This window comes from Micromesistius poutassou (genome assembly GCF_964030765.1).
Source record: "Micromesistius poutassou genome assembly, chromosome: 12".
NCBI classification, from domain to species: domain Eukaryota; kingdom Metazoa; phylum Chordata; class Actinopteri; order Gadiformes; family Gadidae; genus Micromesistius; species Micromesistius poutassou.
Window position 1 is genome coordinate 15030519 of NC_140282.1, and position 18633 is coordinate 15049151.

Sequence of the window (18633 nt, forward strand, 5' to 3'; positions counted from 1 at the left end):
GGGAGAGGGATGGAAGAACGACAGGGAGAAGGACCGAGGTAGAGGAACAAAGGGATGGAACGAGAGGGTCGGAGAAAAGAGGAGAGGGAGCCCAGCCTATTGTTATCACCCTGACTGCAGCTCCACCTCCATCACCGCCCATTTAATCACTCACACGGCTCCCTGCGGTGCACTCCATCTGCCGGGTTTACATGTCCACCTGGTCGGGAGGCTGGAGGCCTGGACATCCTGCCTCTAGCCCAGCAGAGCATGGGGGAGGGGGGTACACATGCCTGGCAAAGGACACTTAGGTCCTGTGACCACAAAGCGTCTTTTTATTCTGGCAGAGACACACTGGCGTGGCGCTGGGGAGCACCAGAATGAAGCACTTAAATGCTGAACAAAAAAAAACAAACCTGCTGGTTCTTCTTGCTTTGTTGACTGTTTCGGTGACAACTAGCAACGTTAGCTTCTTTCTCCTAGCTTAACATAGCAACAAAGAATTGGTATCATACTACGGAAGCAGATATGTAGCAAAATTCAAATGGCAATGCAATTTGCAATTCAATAAGTCATTTCATTATGCAATTGACAATTCATTATGCCCATATATAATAATATATAATACGGTATTATATACACGTATATAATATGTATGATATGAATGTTTCACCGCTGACATTATCTGGGACTGGGTGACCCAAAAAAAAAAATGGAAACAAAAGTTCTGCGATTCTCAACCTGAGGCGCATGCAGCCTCTACTCCTGGTCTCAGAGCCGGAGGCCAGGACACTGAGGCCCTACCCCAGCACAGCCCGGTGGAGGCCAGCGCATAGGCCTGGCCCGGACGCTCGGCCTCTACCCCAGGGCAGCAGGGTGGACCGGGGGGGGGGGGGCAGGACAGGAGGGAGGCTCAGCAGAGTCCTTTCAGTAGCCAGAAGTATAGATGACCAGTCTACTGATGTGTCAATACACCTTCTGTCGCTTAAGAAATCCATCACTTCAGTAAAGAGCGTAGCTGAGACACTAAGGCACTTTCAGTGCATGAAATATCGCAAATCTGCATGGCACAGCATTGATCTGAAATGTATGATTGATTATTAGTTAGTCCTGTTCAATTTCGATCTGAAAAGTAAATATGTTGGCCTGTATGGCAAGCTTCTTCACATGCATCAGGGACTTTATAAGTGGGCATGTATCTTTACATGCAGTGAGGGATGAATATTGATAGTGGGCATGCATCTTTCTATCTCGTTCTGATCCTGTTAATAGTGCATGGCTGGCAGAGATGTTAAATCACGCTCTAATCTCTCATATGTCCCTTGCACAAACGTGGCCGCTGCTGGCTCAGACTGGGAGTAAAGGTGACACAAGGACGCCCCTTTTGCACAGAGAAAACACACTATACACTCTGAATAACCTCCTATATGGGGCTCTATGCAAACGCCTTCATGCACTTGCTGCTGCTGCCCAGCATGGCAGTGATGCTGCTGCTGCCCGGTATGGTTGTGACGGTACTGCTGCCGGGCATAGTAGTGAGGGACCAATGAGAACCCTGCATGGTCCCCATTGGTCTAGGATATAAGGTTTCTCTCCCTGTGCTGGCATACATTATCTCTCTCTCATTGGGATGTCCTTCAGTATAACAAGCCTGTTGTCTCTCTGGGCTTTTTAGGGAATTGATGGGTAATCAGATGATTACACACGAAATCTCCATCCTGGACAATCCTCCACCACAAACAAAGAGAAAGCTCTTTAGTTAATAAATATACTGTGTCAGTGTGTGCGCGTGCGTGTGCGCGTGTGCGTGTGCGTGTGTGTGTGTGTGTGTGCGTGAGACAGTGTGTCTATGCATCTCTGATAGTTTGACCAACAGTGAGAGACATAAGATACGGGAGGGAGAAAAGCAAAGGAGAGAGGGAAAGGGAGGGGGAGATAACGGGGAGCAGGCAGAATAATAGTGGCCGAGTCTGCAGCATACAAATCCAAAGGAAATATTTCATACAAACCCACTGTCTACGTGTTCAAGATACTGTGTGTGTGTGTGTGTGTGTGTGTGTGTGTGTGTGTGTGTGTGTGTGTGTGTGTGTGTGTGTGTTTCTATGCATGAGTGTGTCATATAAGGCTGGAAACAACATGCCCTGGCGATGTCAGAGTAGTTTCCCGTTAGCCTTGAATTGATTTGAGCGTATCTAAATACATTTCTACCTCTAGCCGTTTTCTATAAGCCTCTATGACAACTAATGGCTCAAGTCTGTTCTGCTTTTTAACTACTTTGAGAGACAGAAAACTTAACTGGAGCAAAACACACACACACACACACACACACACACACATGCACACGCACACACCCAGGTTGTCGCTTTATCTGAGCTACCAGCTATCGAATATGCCAGACAATAAAAAAAACAAGCAAAAAACATGCAGACATGGGAATATGTGTACATACCTATGAATTGTTAAAACACAAAAACACTCCCAGTAATATAAAAGAACAACAACACACGCACACACAAATAAAAAGGCTGCACACTGGCATGGGAAGCGCAACGAGGTGTTAGCACTGGACTACATACCGGTTGCCCTAGACGTTAGCAGCAAGCTACACGTAATGTTAGTCACATTTTAGCATGAGGCAACTTTCTGGCAGGGGCAGGCCAACTCGATGTTAACATTCGGCTACATGCTGGTTAGTTAGATGTTAGCGCTAGGCTACATGCTGGCACCGGTCAGGCTAGCTTGATGATAGCGCTAGGCAACGCCATGCCAGCTCCTCCCGCCTGGCCGACTGCAGGGCTTGGCATGGGGCCGGGTGGCTGTACTGTTGATAGAGTGGTGGGGGGGGGGCTGGCACTTGGCACGCCGCTCCCTGGCAAGCCGCAGCCTTTATCTTCATGGCTGCGACGGCCGAACCTGCCTGCTAAACAGACTTAGCATTGGCTAGCCGTCTTATCGTGGCGCGCCACAGCCACGGTCATTGTTTGATGAAGACGGGGAGCAGATGTCTATGTCGCGGCGGAGCGCGGCGGCGTTGTGCAGACCATATTATCATGTCTTGTAAATTGAGTTGAATAAAAAAAAAAAAAGAATGACAAGGTAATTTCGTATCACCAGATTGTCACTTTGATCAACATCCATTAATGACAAAGTGCCAGTTGGATAATAGAAAATGTGTTGCTGGTCTCGGTTCGTTCCTGAGAAAACAAAGAGTCTAATCGGGAAAACATGGTTAATTATTGCAGGTAGTATAATTAAACACATCTCTGGATTGGAAGCGCCAGGGCTCAGGATGCTGATGAATAAAAATAAAGAAGTAAATAAAGACAATGAAGTGTGTCCTTGAGTTCCTAAAGAATGGTCTCTGTTACCAACCGTTAACAGGTAAATACTGTAAGACTGGTCAAATCATTCTGCACAATAGGCTTGGGCCGTATCTAGTTTTTTACACATTCATTTTACCAGGGTATATGGGCTATGGTGGTATTTGTGAAACAAACACAAAAATAAAGAACTAAATGTAAGAGTTGAGGATAGAAGTCATTAGCATGTGTGACATTGTCTTGCTTACAATTCTGTGTGTCTAATATTCAATTAGCCTACTAAGACAAGTCTTGCTGGGTTTAAGTAATTATGAATCAAAGAATAATAAGTAGATAGGAAATAAGCGCCCTTCCAGAGATCTGGTCCAAATCACAATGTATAGCGCTACTTGAGTAATCATTTTAATTAAAAGTCTGCGATAGTTTCAACCAATGTAACATATGGAAGTTAACCTAACCTGTATTTGTTACAGTCTATATGACGTCAATTCATCCTGTATTTTATACAGTCCAACTGCGTTACACCCACACTGGAGCTCCACTGGCAACACTGATTTTTACCTGGTTATACTGTTGTAGAACTGTTGGAACCATCCACTTCAAAACAGTGATTTTAATGTAATAAAATCCATTAAAATCCACTGGCAACATTTACAAACGTGAGACGTATCCAGGTTAATTGCATTCTATTGTTTAGGGCAGGGTACTTTGTAATTTGCCTATTAGAAATGGCTCTACAGAGAGGAGTGCTGCTGCCTGATGGTTTGGCTTGGTAACCCTGTCACTTTGGCAGATATACACCGCTAGACACTCGGGACTCAAACTGTTGATCGCATCTTTACTCACTTTAATGCAGAGCGTGAATTTCTGTTGAATATCTAACATCTTTCTAACTTAATAATATAAAATATATACTTTCAAGCTACATAAACTGCTATTGAGATGATTTGAATAAACCACCAGAGCATCGCTATGCTGCTATAAATGTCTCTTTCAGGACATTCCAGGCGGGCGGTCACTATTGTTAAACTTGTTGGACGCGGGGGAACTCTGCTTATACGTACCAGTATCTAATCACTGGCGACCTTAACTCATTCAGTCTCAACCACAATGCAACAGCAATTTTATTTTGGCCTAGAGATGTATATATCCTGCTTCAAAACTTGGACAAAATATATATGCACATAATAAAAAATATATATTCATAAGATGAATTGAATAGCAAAGTCTATATTTTTCCGGAATTTAATAATACCTTCGGTATTACTTAATACTCTGGTATACCGTAATACTGTGATTGCCCAAGCCTACTGCACAATTATCTCCCTGCCAGCCACCAATCAAACAAAACACTCCAACAACCATTGGCCAATCACACGTATCCATCTAGAGCTGTTTTCACTTCTTTAGCTAGCTTATAAAGGCCTTGAGGCAACCCAATCACATACACATATGCATTATACATATGAGAACGAAACAGAAAACTTTGAGATCGCCACTTTAAATCCCCTGTGTGCAAGTGGGTAATGTATAAATATTTTTGTAAGGTGCCAAACGTAGGTCAGTATCTGTATGGATGTATACCAAATATGTCACAGTAACTAATTCATGTTAATAGCTATGGATGTAGCATTCAGTGATGGCATAGCAAGCCACTGGAGCGGTGCCATTGGGATTTTTTTAACATAAATACAAAAGTCGATGGAAAACATCAATTTATAACAACCCTTTCTGTTGTAATTAACTACGTCATATTGCAAAGCATTTAATCAGAAACAGTAGTGGACAGATTCTACTAGTAGTACTTGTATTGCTACTCCTACTAAGACGTTAGAATGACTTATGGTGAGGAAACACTAAGACTAGTGTTTGCTTATGCAAAGACACAGCTCGATTCCCGTTAATCCCCAGTGTTGGAACTGGACTGGAACAGCCAGACCAACCCGATCACACCTAACCCTAATTTTAAAGGAGAACTTGGCTGAAAAAGATATCTTAAAGGGGGTACATTAGTAAAAACGGTTTGAGAACTACTGGGTTTGGGTATCTGACCCCCAATAAGGGAGCATCCTGCTCCCTAATGACAAAGAACTGAATTCACTGTCTAACCCCTACCTGCTCCTTAATGACAAAGAACTGAATTCACTGTCCAACCTCTACCTGCTCCTTAATGACAAAGAACTGAATTCACTGTCCAACACCTACTTACGCCTTAATGGCATGGATCTGATTCAACTGTTAGTCACTTTGGGTAAATATTATATAGTCTAATAAATGACTGAATAGCGAATAGAGGAGGATGCACAAGCCAGTAAAAAGGCCAGGGTCAGGGTGGAGGGGGTCGGGGAGGAGGGGGTTGGCTGGAGGAGGCGGTGGGGGTTGGTGGGGGAGGAAGGGGTCGGGTTGGTCGGGGAGGAGGGAGGTCAGGCTGGGGGTGGGTGAAGGTCGCGGTTGTGTACCTGAGTTCATGTTGACATCCGCCAGAGTCTTCTTCTTCTGCTGCCGCTGGAGTTTTTCCCGCTCAGCTTTCTCCTGGGCCAGCCGGGCCCGACGCTGCTTCTCCTCCAATTCCCGGCACCTCTGGTTATCCTTCAGCGCTTGCTGTAGGGAGAGTGGGAAAGCGGGGGAGAGACTTAGGCAAAAGTCAGGCGAGTTTCAGGACAGGAAGTGAGTCACAGTATGAGTTGGGAACGGGAGATGAACTAATAATATATTCCATTTGGTCGATGCTTTTATTCAAAGTGTCTTATATAGGACGAGTACATCGATTCTGAGCGTGGGGGTAGGAACCCCTACGTGGGAGTCTGTTTTCATGATGGCTGGTTTAAGCACACCTGTTGCACATTGAACAATGTGCACAGGTTAAACCAGCCATCTCCACATGCACTCAGGAGATCTCCTGGATGGCCGCGGAGAACCATTACCATCTTCATTATCAAACCTTTGCAATAAACCCCGATTTTTCACACCACCAAAAGAAGTCACCTAGGTGGAACGCGGGCGCTACCTAGGTGGCGTGTCGTATGGTATCTTTGCTACAACCTAGTCTCAGCCTTTTCTGTTCATTAGCACTACGTCTCCATCACGTGACTCGTCCTGAACGTCTGATACATAGAGCAAGTGATGCTGTGCACCGTGATTCTCATTGGCTGTCAGCATCGTCACTAACAGAAACGTAAACAGAGCTTGTTTGAGACACAGGTTAATGTAGTCAGTCAGCCGGTACGTCCTTTTTTTTTTCTGTAGACAGCTGAGCCATTGTTGATTGTGTACGGCCCGTGCTTGGTCGTGCTTGCATGTCAATCGAGACTTGTCTTCCTGACAACTGGACTGTTTTGAAACAGTTAATCAACACTGTGTGCCAGACTTTCACTTTGGAAAGGCTGGCTGAGGCAGACTATTAGGGTAGCCCCCTAACCCTGGCAGCGTTAGTACCGTAGTCTATCAGTTGAGCTAGACATAAGAATAATGAGTCTCCATTCTACAGTGTCTTTACTGACAATGTTGAATGAAGCCCTCAATGTTGACAGAGATGACAAGTTGGAGCCGGCTACGAAGAGACAGGGGAGGGAAAGAGACAGTGAGGGAGCGACAGGGGAAAGACAAATAGGAAGAGAGACATCGAGACAGGGGAGAGAGAGACAGTTGCACCTAACTGCACATTATAAATATCTGTACATATCTGTAGTATTCTGTAGTATAGTATTTTTTGTTTTACATCTGTAAATTATTTATATTCTACTGCCTTTGTGCATCCCTGGTACTAAATATCTCACTTTGATTTCTCTCACCTCCTTTTTCTTACTAGGGTATTTTACTAGGGCTACAATGTTATTTATCTTTTGTTTAATTGTTAAAATCGGTTTGGCAATGTACATGTTACTTTCCAATTTAATTTTAATTGTATTGGAGCGAGAGCTAAAGGGACAGATGGAGAGACAGCTAGAGGGACAGTCTGGAGATCTCTAGTAGAGGCACAAGAACAGCCAACTCTTTATACCTGCCTAGGTTTTGTCCTAATAGTCTTCAGTTAAATGACTTTCGTTTCATTTAAACAGGAGCTCCAGGCACCAACTACAGTTGGGTTTTAACAACTTGATTACAGCAAAAATATATATAATGCCTGAATGCTATGTTTGTGTCTCAGAGTGATCTACCTCCATCCAATTCCGAGCTTATCAACTCCCTGTTGTTCGGAGTCCTACCTCGCTGTAATCAGCTCCAGACCAAGACAAAAAATGCATTCATTCCCTTCTATTAATCATTCTTTCTTGTGGTTTTAGTAGAGTCTGCCTCTGACACTCACAACAAAGACAAGCATTACCGCAGTGGATACTTATCAAATACTCTAGCAAACACGACTATAGCGGTAACTATAACGACTAAAAGTGCCCCAGAAACCAGATCATACTGCGTAACCTTTGAAGAGTTGAAACAGGATGGATCAATGTGTGTAAAAAAGTGTGGGCAGGACGTAGTTGGATACTTGAATTGAATGTGAGGAGTTCTATGTGTGTGTGTGTGTGTGTGTGTGTGTGTGTGTGTGTGTGAGAGAGTGAGTGAGTGAGTGAGAGAGAGAGAGCAAACAAGAGCGAGAGCACCTTGGCCCTAGTCGGATAATTCTTCGCAAAGTGAAGGCGATCAAATTTTAATGAAAACAAAAAGCGGTTACATAAATGAGTTTTGATCTGGTTGAAATAGACTGAACAACGATGTTTAAACAGACATTTGCACTGAAGGCTTTCCTCAGAGGACATGTCTCTGCCTCACGTCCTAATGGTGCACCACTTTTTTTTAGATTCTTATTTTTTTTCTTTTTTCTCCTATCTGTACCGCAGCTGTGTTACCTAAACCCAGATCAGTTCACCCGGATTACCTATGCTACTTCGCCAAATCGATCAGGACGGTTGTGAAAGTCTAGCACAAACAAAGCATTTCATTGGTCAGCCAGCAGACGGGAACCCGCAAAAGCTTGGACACATGATTTCTCTCTGCACCAAAGTCCCGCATTGGTGTGGATACTGCCATAAGAAAACAGTCAATTGAAATGTCCTCCCCCTAGCACTGATTGTGACGTTCACTTTTTGGGGTTTTCAAAATTAGTCTCAACGAGCGCGACGCCAGCTCTTCTTCAACAAGCAAATAAAAGCACCACAACGAAAGCCAATTCATTACCAGTATTATGAACAAGTTAACATGTAAAAAGAGCTCAACTTAGAGGAGGTTAACAGCATTGGAAGAGGAAAACAGTGTGTTGTCCAAGACAAATTAATGCTAATGTTGATGAGCACAGCACAGACGGTGTGGAGAGAGGAGGCCCCACTAATGGAGATGTGATATTTCGGTGCTGTGGCCCGTACTGGCCGTAGGTGTTAACGCTAGGCTAAGTGGTGCTGAGAGCTCCATTATGTCTTGGCAGAGGGACAGGCTGCCTATGATTTAATAGAGTGCTAGTATGATTGCATCATAATCAATAGACGGCTCTTATCCTGTGTCTGACTCCTCCCTCCTCTCCCCCTGCCCCTCTATTTAGCTCAATCCCTCCATCCTGCATGGTCCATTGCCCCCTCTCTCCACCTCAAGCTCTCTCCCACTCTCCATATATCTCCCCCTCTTTCGCTCTCCATCCTGCTCTGCTTATCCATCTCCCTGTTTATCCATATATATCTCTCTCCACCTTGCAGAGTCTGTCTCTCCCTCCGTCCAATCATATCTCCCTCCATCTGCCTCTGGCGCTTTCTCACTTTGTCTCTCCTTCTCTTCATCCATCTCGTCATGCTCATCATCTTCCACTTTTGGACAGGTGGGCTTAGGCCCCACGTACACATGTGTTATTTGTGATGTCGAAGCGGGAGGTGGCGTCATATCAGAGGTGGCCTGACACCCTCTCGTTAGATCTATATTACCGTGTCGGTTCTGGACGGAGACACGGCCGACTCCGTCTGAAGCGGCCGAGTGCAGTGGGGCAGCGGGGGGGGGGGAGACGGAGAACATTGATTCTCTTTTATTGACTTCATATCCAACCTCATAACCAGGTCTGTGTGGTCCTGAAACTCGTCCTCGCTGATGACTCCTGTCCTGCCAGCGGCACACACACACGCATGCACACTCATACTCACAAATGCACAGGCACAGGCGGACAGACACACACACATACACACTTTGAGGCTCGCTTCTTATTCGCTCTAAATGGACAGCGATAAAGTCGCAAGGCCAGCCACCACAGTTCCAACGCTTCACCCGAGTTGGCATTGTACCCACTGTGGTAGAGTTTTTCAGCCATTATGATGAGAGGACATGCCTTTCTTGTTTTTAAGTCTTTGCTAAAAGTGACAGATATTGACAGCGATACAGATGTGACCCAACACTGATGTAACCTGGCTGTAACATAGCTAGCACAGAGCTTGAGTGATGCAAAAGCTCTGTGCTAGCTCGAGTTTTTAACTCTTTGCGGAAAGTGAGATATTACCAGCTATGCAGACATGACTTTACACTGATGTAACCCGGTTGTAACGAAGCTAGCCCAGAGTTGTAGCGTCACTCAAGCTTAAGTAGCTAAGGCGCTAGCAAGTGAAAATGCACACCGCTAGTCTGCAACGCTGCAGTGACGCTGGAGAGGGGAGGCCAAGCGAGTAGGAGGTCGTCATACTGACGGGGGGGGGGGGGGGGGAGTGCAGGAGGAGGACCACAAGCAGACAGAATGAGCAAGGGAGAGGAGGTTTGGTGGAGTGAGGGAGCAGGGTTGAACCACATCCATCTCCTGATGGATGAGTGACAGGTTGGAAGAATTGAAAGAATAGGGGAGAGTTGAGATGAGAAGACGAGAGGAGAAGAAAGGAGATCAAAAGATGTGAGGGCTGATTGGTTGAGAGGAAAAGCAGTTTCCAAAGAAGAATTAACAGAAGAAAAAGTGGAGAGAGGGAGAAAAAAGAAAGGGCAAATATAAAAGAATATTAAGGTGTGGATAGTCTTGGAGAGAGACTGAGTCACATCTACCATAACCATAATGCTTCATTTTTATTTTATTTCATAATGAGACCATCTCCTGGAAAACATTAAGTCTGATTGGAGGGAACAGGCACTGGCAGTTGCTCATGGCAACTACTGATCCACAAATGGCCGTGGTCGTAACCGGGCCTCGATCTGTGAAATTAGTGGCAGATTGAATGAGGCGGTGAGGCGAAGGGCAGTGGAGGCCGCACGCGATACGTTCTCAATAAAAAGAGGGCTAAACGACGCTGGTCTCGTGACAGGTGTGATGGATGCTTGATATGAAATAAGGAATGTGGGATGGCCTCTACCATCACCCCGCAGCCCACTGCCGGCCCTCCTCTCATTAAACAGTCAACATCAGTTACCGGGGAGACGTCCAGGCCTAATTGCATTAGGACACTAAAGCAAACCCTGTCTCCTGTCCCTCGCAAGCACAATGTGCTGATTACATTTATGACACGACGCCTCAGAAAACAACCTCGCTGCTTATGGTAATTTGATAAGTTGACGAGCGAAAAGAAAAAGAAAAAACAACCCCACAGAAAATATGGACGGTGAAATAACCCGGTGATGAACGCTCGGAGCAGCCCCAAGCGATGCAGCGGGGACTCGGCTCTGATTCATTCAACATCAGGCAAGCAACCATCCTCTGGTTATACATGCAACAGACCACGTGAGTCCACAGAGTCTTGGTGACCAGGAGACTGATGAGAGTTAATAGGACAGGAGCTTAATGCAGGATGTGTTTGTTTAATGAAGGGTCACCTCACACCCAACAGAGTGGGGGAGCAGCGGTGTAACATTAGGTCAAATATGAGCTTTCAGCTTCAATAAACACAGAGCTGCCTGCCTGGAGAGAAACACAGGTGTCGGCCCTGGATCATAGTCCGGGGTTAATTAGAATGAATGACACGCGATACAGACACACTGGGAATAAAAGCGGCTCATTTAGAACAGTAACCAAGGACGTCACCCTCTTAGGCGTTGATTGGCTCAAAGTATTTGAAACGAGTACTAGTATTTGTGGGATCTTTCTAATTAGCAGTTCAGTGGAGCGGTGACATCGCTACTCATGGTCACAAGGTCAGAGTCATTATTTGTTTTTCTCTGAGAGATTAAAGAGCCAGAAGCCAGGGCCACTGAGCCCTGTTCTTTATGTTGACCTCCACCCCTCCAAGGTCACCAAAGATGGTCCCAGTAACGGATCCCTCTGCTGGACGAGGAGACTGGAGAGACAGGTTGGAAGATTTATATCAGGTGGAGGAGGAGGAGGAGGAGGAGGTGGTTGGGGAAAGGAGAGGGGCAAGATGGAGAGAGGCTGGGAAAGGAAGAAGAAAAGGAGAGAGGAAGAGAAGAAGGATAGGGAGACAGAAAATAAGGGAAAGGAGGGGAAGATAGAAGCAGAGAACCACATCTAGTAGGTTTTTAGGAAATTAATGAAAATATGCAATGTTTGGGACAAGGATTGTTGGGAATAAGTAAATCAAAGACATACACAAATAGCTTAAGGAGCATCCGATAGAAACACAGTAAGAGAGCAATTATAGAGAAAGAGAGAGAGCATGTTTACCAGCTCAGTGTGAGAGAGATACCTGAGAGAGCAAGAAGGGAGCAGAGCTCAGTAGCAGACACAAAGATGACTATAAAGTGAAGAAAAATCTATAGTGAGGAAAAATTTATTTTAAAGAAAGTGCATGAGAGAGGTGAAATTAGACAGACCTTGAGAGAGCGATGGAGATGAAACGAGAGATGATGATAAAGAGGTAGAAAAGCTAACTTTTTCTGAAAAGAGTGTTGGGGAGATCTAGGGAGAGCATAATTGAAATAAAGAGAAGGTGGTACAGAGAGAGAGGCATGGATAGCATTGCCGCTAAAGAGAAGGCGAGAGATCAAGAAAGAGGCTGAAAGAGAGCTGGATAGAGAAGTGAGAGTGGGAGCGAAAGAGAGTTCCCCAAAGGTACAGTGCTCCTGCACTGCTAAAATCATGAAAAAGAGACAGAGAGGGAGAAAAAGAGGCAAAAAGACAGCGATGGAGAGAGTGAGGAAACAGGGAGCGAGAAAGAGAGCTAAAGAAGCAGAAAGAGAGAGCGCGAGAGGGAGCACAAGAGAGCGAGAGAGAGAGAGAACGAGAGTCAAGGAGTGCTCTCGGAAAGAGAGCAAAAGAGAGAAAGGGAGGCACAGAGACAGGGCTAGAGCATAAAAGAGCGGAAGAGAGAGCGTGTTCCCTAAAGGACGAGTGCTCCTCTCTCCTCAGGTCTCTCCTGGACGTCGGCCATTAGACACGCTCAATCGGAATCCTGTCAGACTCGCGGCCTGGCCCTGGGTCTGCTCCTACGGCTCAGTGAGCACGCCGCGGACACACACAAATACACACACTCACATGTGTGTGTGTGTGTGTACACATACACCTGCGCTTACAAACCCAACTAAACTACCTCATAAAACGGACAACTCTGCTAACTTTTTTTTGGTTAGCAGAGTTGGCTAACCAAACTCAGACAAGGCGCTACCAGGAGAGTGTGCCTGTGTTTGTGGGGCGGAGGCCCAGAAACACTAACCTTCCCAGTAAATAAAACACACACACACACACACACACACTATGGAAGGCCAAAAGGGTCAAAACTAAACCTAATTTTAGAGGTGTACTCTAAAACGACGTCAATTAAATTGACGTAAATTAAGTCCATCAAGCCTTTATAACGCTGTTGTATTTTGCTACGCCGTAACATACACTGTATTAGTGGTTCAAAACAAACCATTATTTACACTTAGATCACCACATTTTGTCTCCGTTTAGTTCCTAGAAAGTCGCATTGATCCATATTTCCTCTGAACACGACTGTGTTCAATGTGAATATAATGTTATGTAGGCCTAACTTATCTCCTTGATGTTCATTGTTGCCGTTTTACCGCCATACAATATTAATTGACCTTATAATATTAAAAATATATATATTCACATGAATGCGGTCTAGTTCTACTAGGCTACTGCATGACTTCATTTACATTAAAATGGGTTTCCGCTAGGTGTCATCCAAATACTAAAAGAGTAGAAAATCCATCACTCCAGCAGTAGCCTAATATGAATGAAATGCAGAATAAATCCATATTATGAGGGTCGGACAACATTACGGTGCTCTTGCGTGTTGAAGACTCGTTTTCGGGGCTTGACCTATGGGCTCTTATGAAGACCCGATCGGAGCGGAGGCTCATTTACACTAAGCTTTTGCCATTGGACTGAATAGCTTATTTGAATAGCAACTGCAAGCATCCTGAGCAGTCATAAGACAAGAGAAATGTCATTTACCGGTATATATTAAAATAGTACAATATCTTAACGTTATATTGATGTCATTCATATCAGCTCCATCTTGAAGGAGCAACCTCCACAAGAAATTCAATGCGTAAGGGGAACGTTATATATTGTTTGACTCCTCATAATATTGGTTTAGTCTTCATATTCGACTACTGCCGGACTGAATGTGGATTTTCTTTTTAACGTATTTGGATGCAGCTGCATTCATGTGAACAAAACATTCCTTAACAATCATCGGTATTCATTTTATTGGGTAAATGAATATTGCCCATTGCTAAAACAGCCACACTGAACATCAAAAAGAATAAATGTAGGCCTACAATAAAACACATTCAATTCACACTGAACACAGTCATAAAAGGTGTAAAGACGGATCATGTGTAGTGTAGTGAAGTGAATGCAGAGCGCAAACGATAGAAAGATCATGAAAGGACTGGTGTTGTCTCACTTCGGTTAGCGTGGATTTGGTGAAGAAGGATCATAATTAATGGCTGCTAGAATAAAGAGGAGGAGCTCATTTGACTTAGTAAAACGGCTTATTTTTACGGCTGAATAAAAAAACGACGGCATTAAATATGGTGTTAGGAAAGCTTAAACGCTGTATTTTACAATGATTTGAATGAATACACATCTGCAGTGAGGCGTGGTTTTGACCCTTTTGGCCTTCAATATACATACAGAAACGCACGCACACGCACACACACACACACACACACACACACACACACACACACACACACACACACACACACACACTCCAGATAGTCCTGTGAGGATAACAGAGGATAGGAAATCTGTTTCGAAAGATAAATAAATAAAACAGACATTTGTGTGGCTGTAGTGACTGCAGCAGTCAAGTGGAAAATAACAGCCCTTCACAAAAAAATAAAAAATACAAAAAAAAAAACACAAAGCCAGACTGCTCCTGCCAGAACATTAAGTGCATTAGATTATAAAGAGGAAATGAAACAAACAAACCGAAACAAATCTAGACCTCAACACTTGCACACATTCACACAAACGCACGCGCACACACACAAACATAAACCCATCGCTTCTAAACAAGAAGAAACCTGCTCACCAAACCGAGAGCCGATAAAGTTGATCGTAGTCAAGTGCTTGACCCGTTGACTCGGTGCGTTGTTGTCATTTTAGCAGCAACATTATTCTGTTTGAGCAGTAGTCATTTAAGTCATAGTATTTCCATGTTGTTGTTGTCCAAGGATTTTATTTGTTGTAAGAAAAAACTTTTTTGTATGAGCTATAGACGTGTTTAGTAGTATTTAGGGGTAGTTTTGTGTAAATATCGTTCACTGAATATAACTGGTTGATTGTACTAAGACAAAATCAACCGCTGTCCAACCATAGAGAATCCCTCAGTTTGAGCGCGCACGCCAGTCCTAAGCCCTGGGCCAGACGCAACCCGCTAGGCTAATCGTTAACTCTCCAGAGTCCAGCAACCCGCTGGGATAATCCTGTTCATCATACACCCACACACAGCCGTACAAACACACAGAAGTACAAACACACACACACACACCCGTGGTCCTGCCTCCCAACCTGAATCCGCTCTTTCCACTGTGGTAATGTGTGGGTTGTGTTGGGCCCAGAGATGAATGGGCTGTGTTGGGGCCGGAGACCAGAGTACAGCATATCTACATACAGTAGTGGATAACAAGACAGGAGTGCTGCCGTGTATGTAGAGGATAAACTAAAAGATAACCGAGGTATTGACTAGAATATAAAAGGAGAGAGCAGCTATGGGGGCTCCTGCTTCACATTGAGTGTCCAGTGAATGACTGCCGGCATTGGAAGCCTTTGAGACTTTGCGGCTGTCCTTGTGATGAAATAGCAGAGAATAAATCTGAATTGACTTTGACTTGGCAGTTACCTACTTCAACCATTGATTGTCTGAATCCCACGGTGGGAAGAGTTTGCCAAGCGAGAGCTACGCAGTATCGATTATGTCATTAGTGACACCGATAATGGGATATTTACATCTAGACGACTGCATTAATCCCACATCAGTCCCCGTGACCTCACATCCTGCGACGCAGCGGTGACGTGGAGTTATGGCTCGACCAATGAGGCCCGGGCGAAGGCTATTTATGACCTGGTTATGTCGCGATGATGAAGAAGAGCCCTAATCGGCCAATTGACTTTGTTCTGTTGGTTTAAAAGTGCCAGCTGGCATCAGGCAACACTGATCAAAATTAAATATATTTACTTAGAGATAAATTTGACAGCATGACATTCAGTCAGTATACAAAAGGACATTTAAAAATAATGAATAGATTAGTAGAATTTGGTTCGCTTCACTATATTATGGTCATGGTTAATGACCTTATAAGGTTGAAAATGTTCTACAACGGCTCAAATAAAAGACATCTGACACAAATGGACGTACAAACAAACACACACACACACACACACAACTCACGATGAACATGGAGCGGAAGTTGCTGAGGTCAGTGAAGAGCTCCTCCACAGAGGTCTTCTTGGGGTCGATGGAGAAGAAGTGCACCATGCTCTGGTACTGGGCGTCCATGTTCCTCTGCATTACAACCAGCTTGGCGTACTGCTCCCGTGCATGATTGGCAAAGCTGTGATACCCGGGGGGGGAGGGCGTCAAGGACAATCCAGGACACATACGAGCACCGTACTGAACAAACCAAGCACCTTACTGCAAACCCAGTGCTTGGGAAACAAGCGCCTTAGAACCAAACACCTTAGAACCACGCACAGTGATTTGAACCACCTAACTACAACGTAGAAATGAAACTATCAAATAATGACAGTTATTAAAAATGATATTCCCCACAAACTCCACTTACATTGTAAGGAAACTTATTATACGGCCGGCAAGCGGCCTTCAGTGTCTATAGATGACGATGAGTCAAATGATGACCAAAAATGATGAGAAGTTCACGAGAAGGAAAGGATGTTGTTTATCCCAACTTGGAAAAAGGTTTGGTGTGCTTCAACATAATCTCCCTTTTCCTCACTTTTGTTGGCTCGGTTTGCTGATTCTCAATCCTAGACACACTTCTAGTTGAAGTTTGCTAATGAAGTTTTAGTACAGCGGTGCCATTGATTTTATTCAGCTTGAAGCAGGATCAACTCTGCACACATAATGAAGTATAAAGGTGTAGGGGCCTTTGAAGCGGATCAGAGAGAGCGTGGTACTAAAGAGAAAGTCTTATGAGGCTCAGGGGATCAATACATATATTGGAAATAGAAAAAAAATATGTAGTTCTCTTTAAAAAAAAATAAATAAATGTATGAACTGAAATACATTTAACATCCAAGCCAAGCAACCACCAACACTAACTATTTACCATCTAATTTTCTTTAAACACTTTGACTCACAGCAACAGTGAATTATGAGAGATGACGTTAAGAAGCAGGTAGGGCTTTGGACTCTCTACAGGCAGACTGCGGACATAGGGGATTAAACCCCAGTTCCTTTCAGCTGGGAGTCAAACACTGCTAACCACTATTCTGGACCTCGCCCCCCCCAACGCTTTACCAGTATCAACTCGTTTTGTTTTTTTCTCCGGGAAACACACGGTGAAAGAGAACAGAGCGTCCCCTGGTGCTGCTCCACGGTGTGACCCGCGGTCCCCGCAGCAGCGGCCAGTTATCACCCAGTGACAGTGGAAGAAAGCGCGACACCTCCCCTGCCAAGGGTCAAACACAATAAAGCATTGGCCAGCGGCGGGGCTCCGTGTGTGAGCTGAACGTGTGTGCAATTCATTTGGTTTGTGTGGCAATAGTGACGTGTGTTCCACACACACACACACACACACACACACACACACACACACACACACACACACACACACACACACACACACACACACACACACACACACACACACACACACACACACACACACACACACACACACACACACCTCAAATATATTCATGTGCAGGATATTGCTTGCTTAGTTGTAATTAACCGCGTGGACATGTTTCACTTGTGCTTTAATTGTTTTAATTTTGATTGAATCGTCTTATTTACTTGAGTTGCACTCCAGAGGGAGCCTGGAATTCAAGCGTGTCGCTGCCACTAGTGAACGCTGCTCGTTCCATTAGTGCGCACGTGTCCGATAAACGTAAAAAAAAACGTTGCTCTACTCTCAGTGCCTAGAACTCAGCTTAAGAGTGCTCAAGGACACTCGTCGTTTCAACCCAGGACCCTTCGCTTGCCAGAAGAGCTAGTCCGATGGCTGAGGTACGGCCTGCACGACAACAGAGCTCAGACAACAACATAGCGTTTATCTGTAAGTTACTGTATTAGCATGAAGATCGGTCTCATGACTTTAAAGAAGGTGAGCTGTGCTTTGTTCTTCTTCTGCTGTAATTATACTGCCATTACAGCAGCAATCTGCCTCCACCGACACGAGGTAAACAGACATAAGCCCTTAGGTGTACACACCTTTATTTATTTATAGAATTTAAGTGATTTTCTAATCATCAAGTAGATCTTCCCCAGAGATTACTGAGAAGGGAAAAATAGCAATCATGTGTTTCTCGTGTTTCTCGTGAGACTTGTTTGTACTTAAACCACAGTCATTATCCATTCAATACACGTTTTCACTCCATATATGCTTGAAGAACATGGTGGAGAAGGGGGTCATAGGGTTAAATCCCACCTCTCAGCTTCTCACGTCAACACACTTGTGATTCACAGATATGGCGCATTCCAAAAGGATGGACAGTTTGAGTGCTAGGTTACTTCCCAACAATGCTGTTACGGCTCAGCTGTTGTGACAGGATGAGATACAAAAGCACATCTGTTAGGGGAGCCCAGCAGAGGACCCCAAGGAGGGGCTCCATAGAGTCGACTGTCAGGCCCATCACAAAGGTGGCCGTCTTAGCCGGACCTGCACAACCTCCGGTGCCTCACCTGCTCCACCGCATGCGGGCTTCACCTCCACCTCAGCCCCCAGCCTTGCTGCCCTGGCCCAGCCCCGGGGCGGTTCACCGTCTTAACTCCGGACAGAGGCAGGTGCCGTG

At 44.8% G+C, this 18633-nt stretch overlaps 1 protein-coding gene across 1 annotated transcript in view; it reads right to left on the reverse strand.

Annotated features, from left to right (window-relative positions):
• Positions 1–18633, reverse strand: part of LOC311356320 (protein diaphanous homolog 3-like) — a 235268-nt gene that overhangs the window by 74696 nt on the left and 141939 nt on the right. The window contains 2 exon segments of the mRNA XM_084476091.1: positions 5759–5900; positions 16049–16212. Coding sequence (XP_084332217.1) covers positions 5759–5900; positions 16049–16212 — 306 coding nt within the window.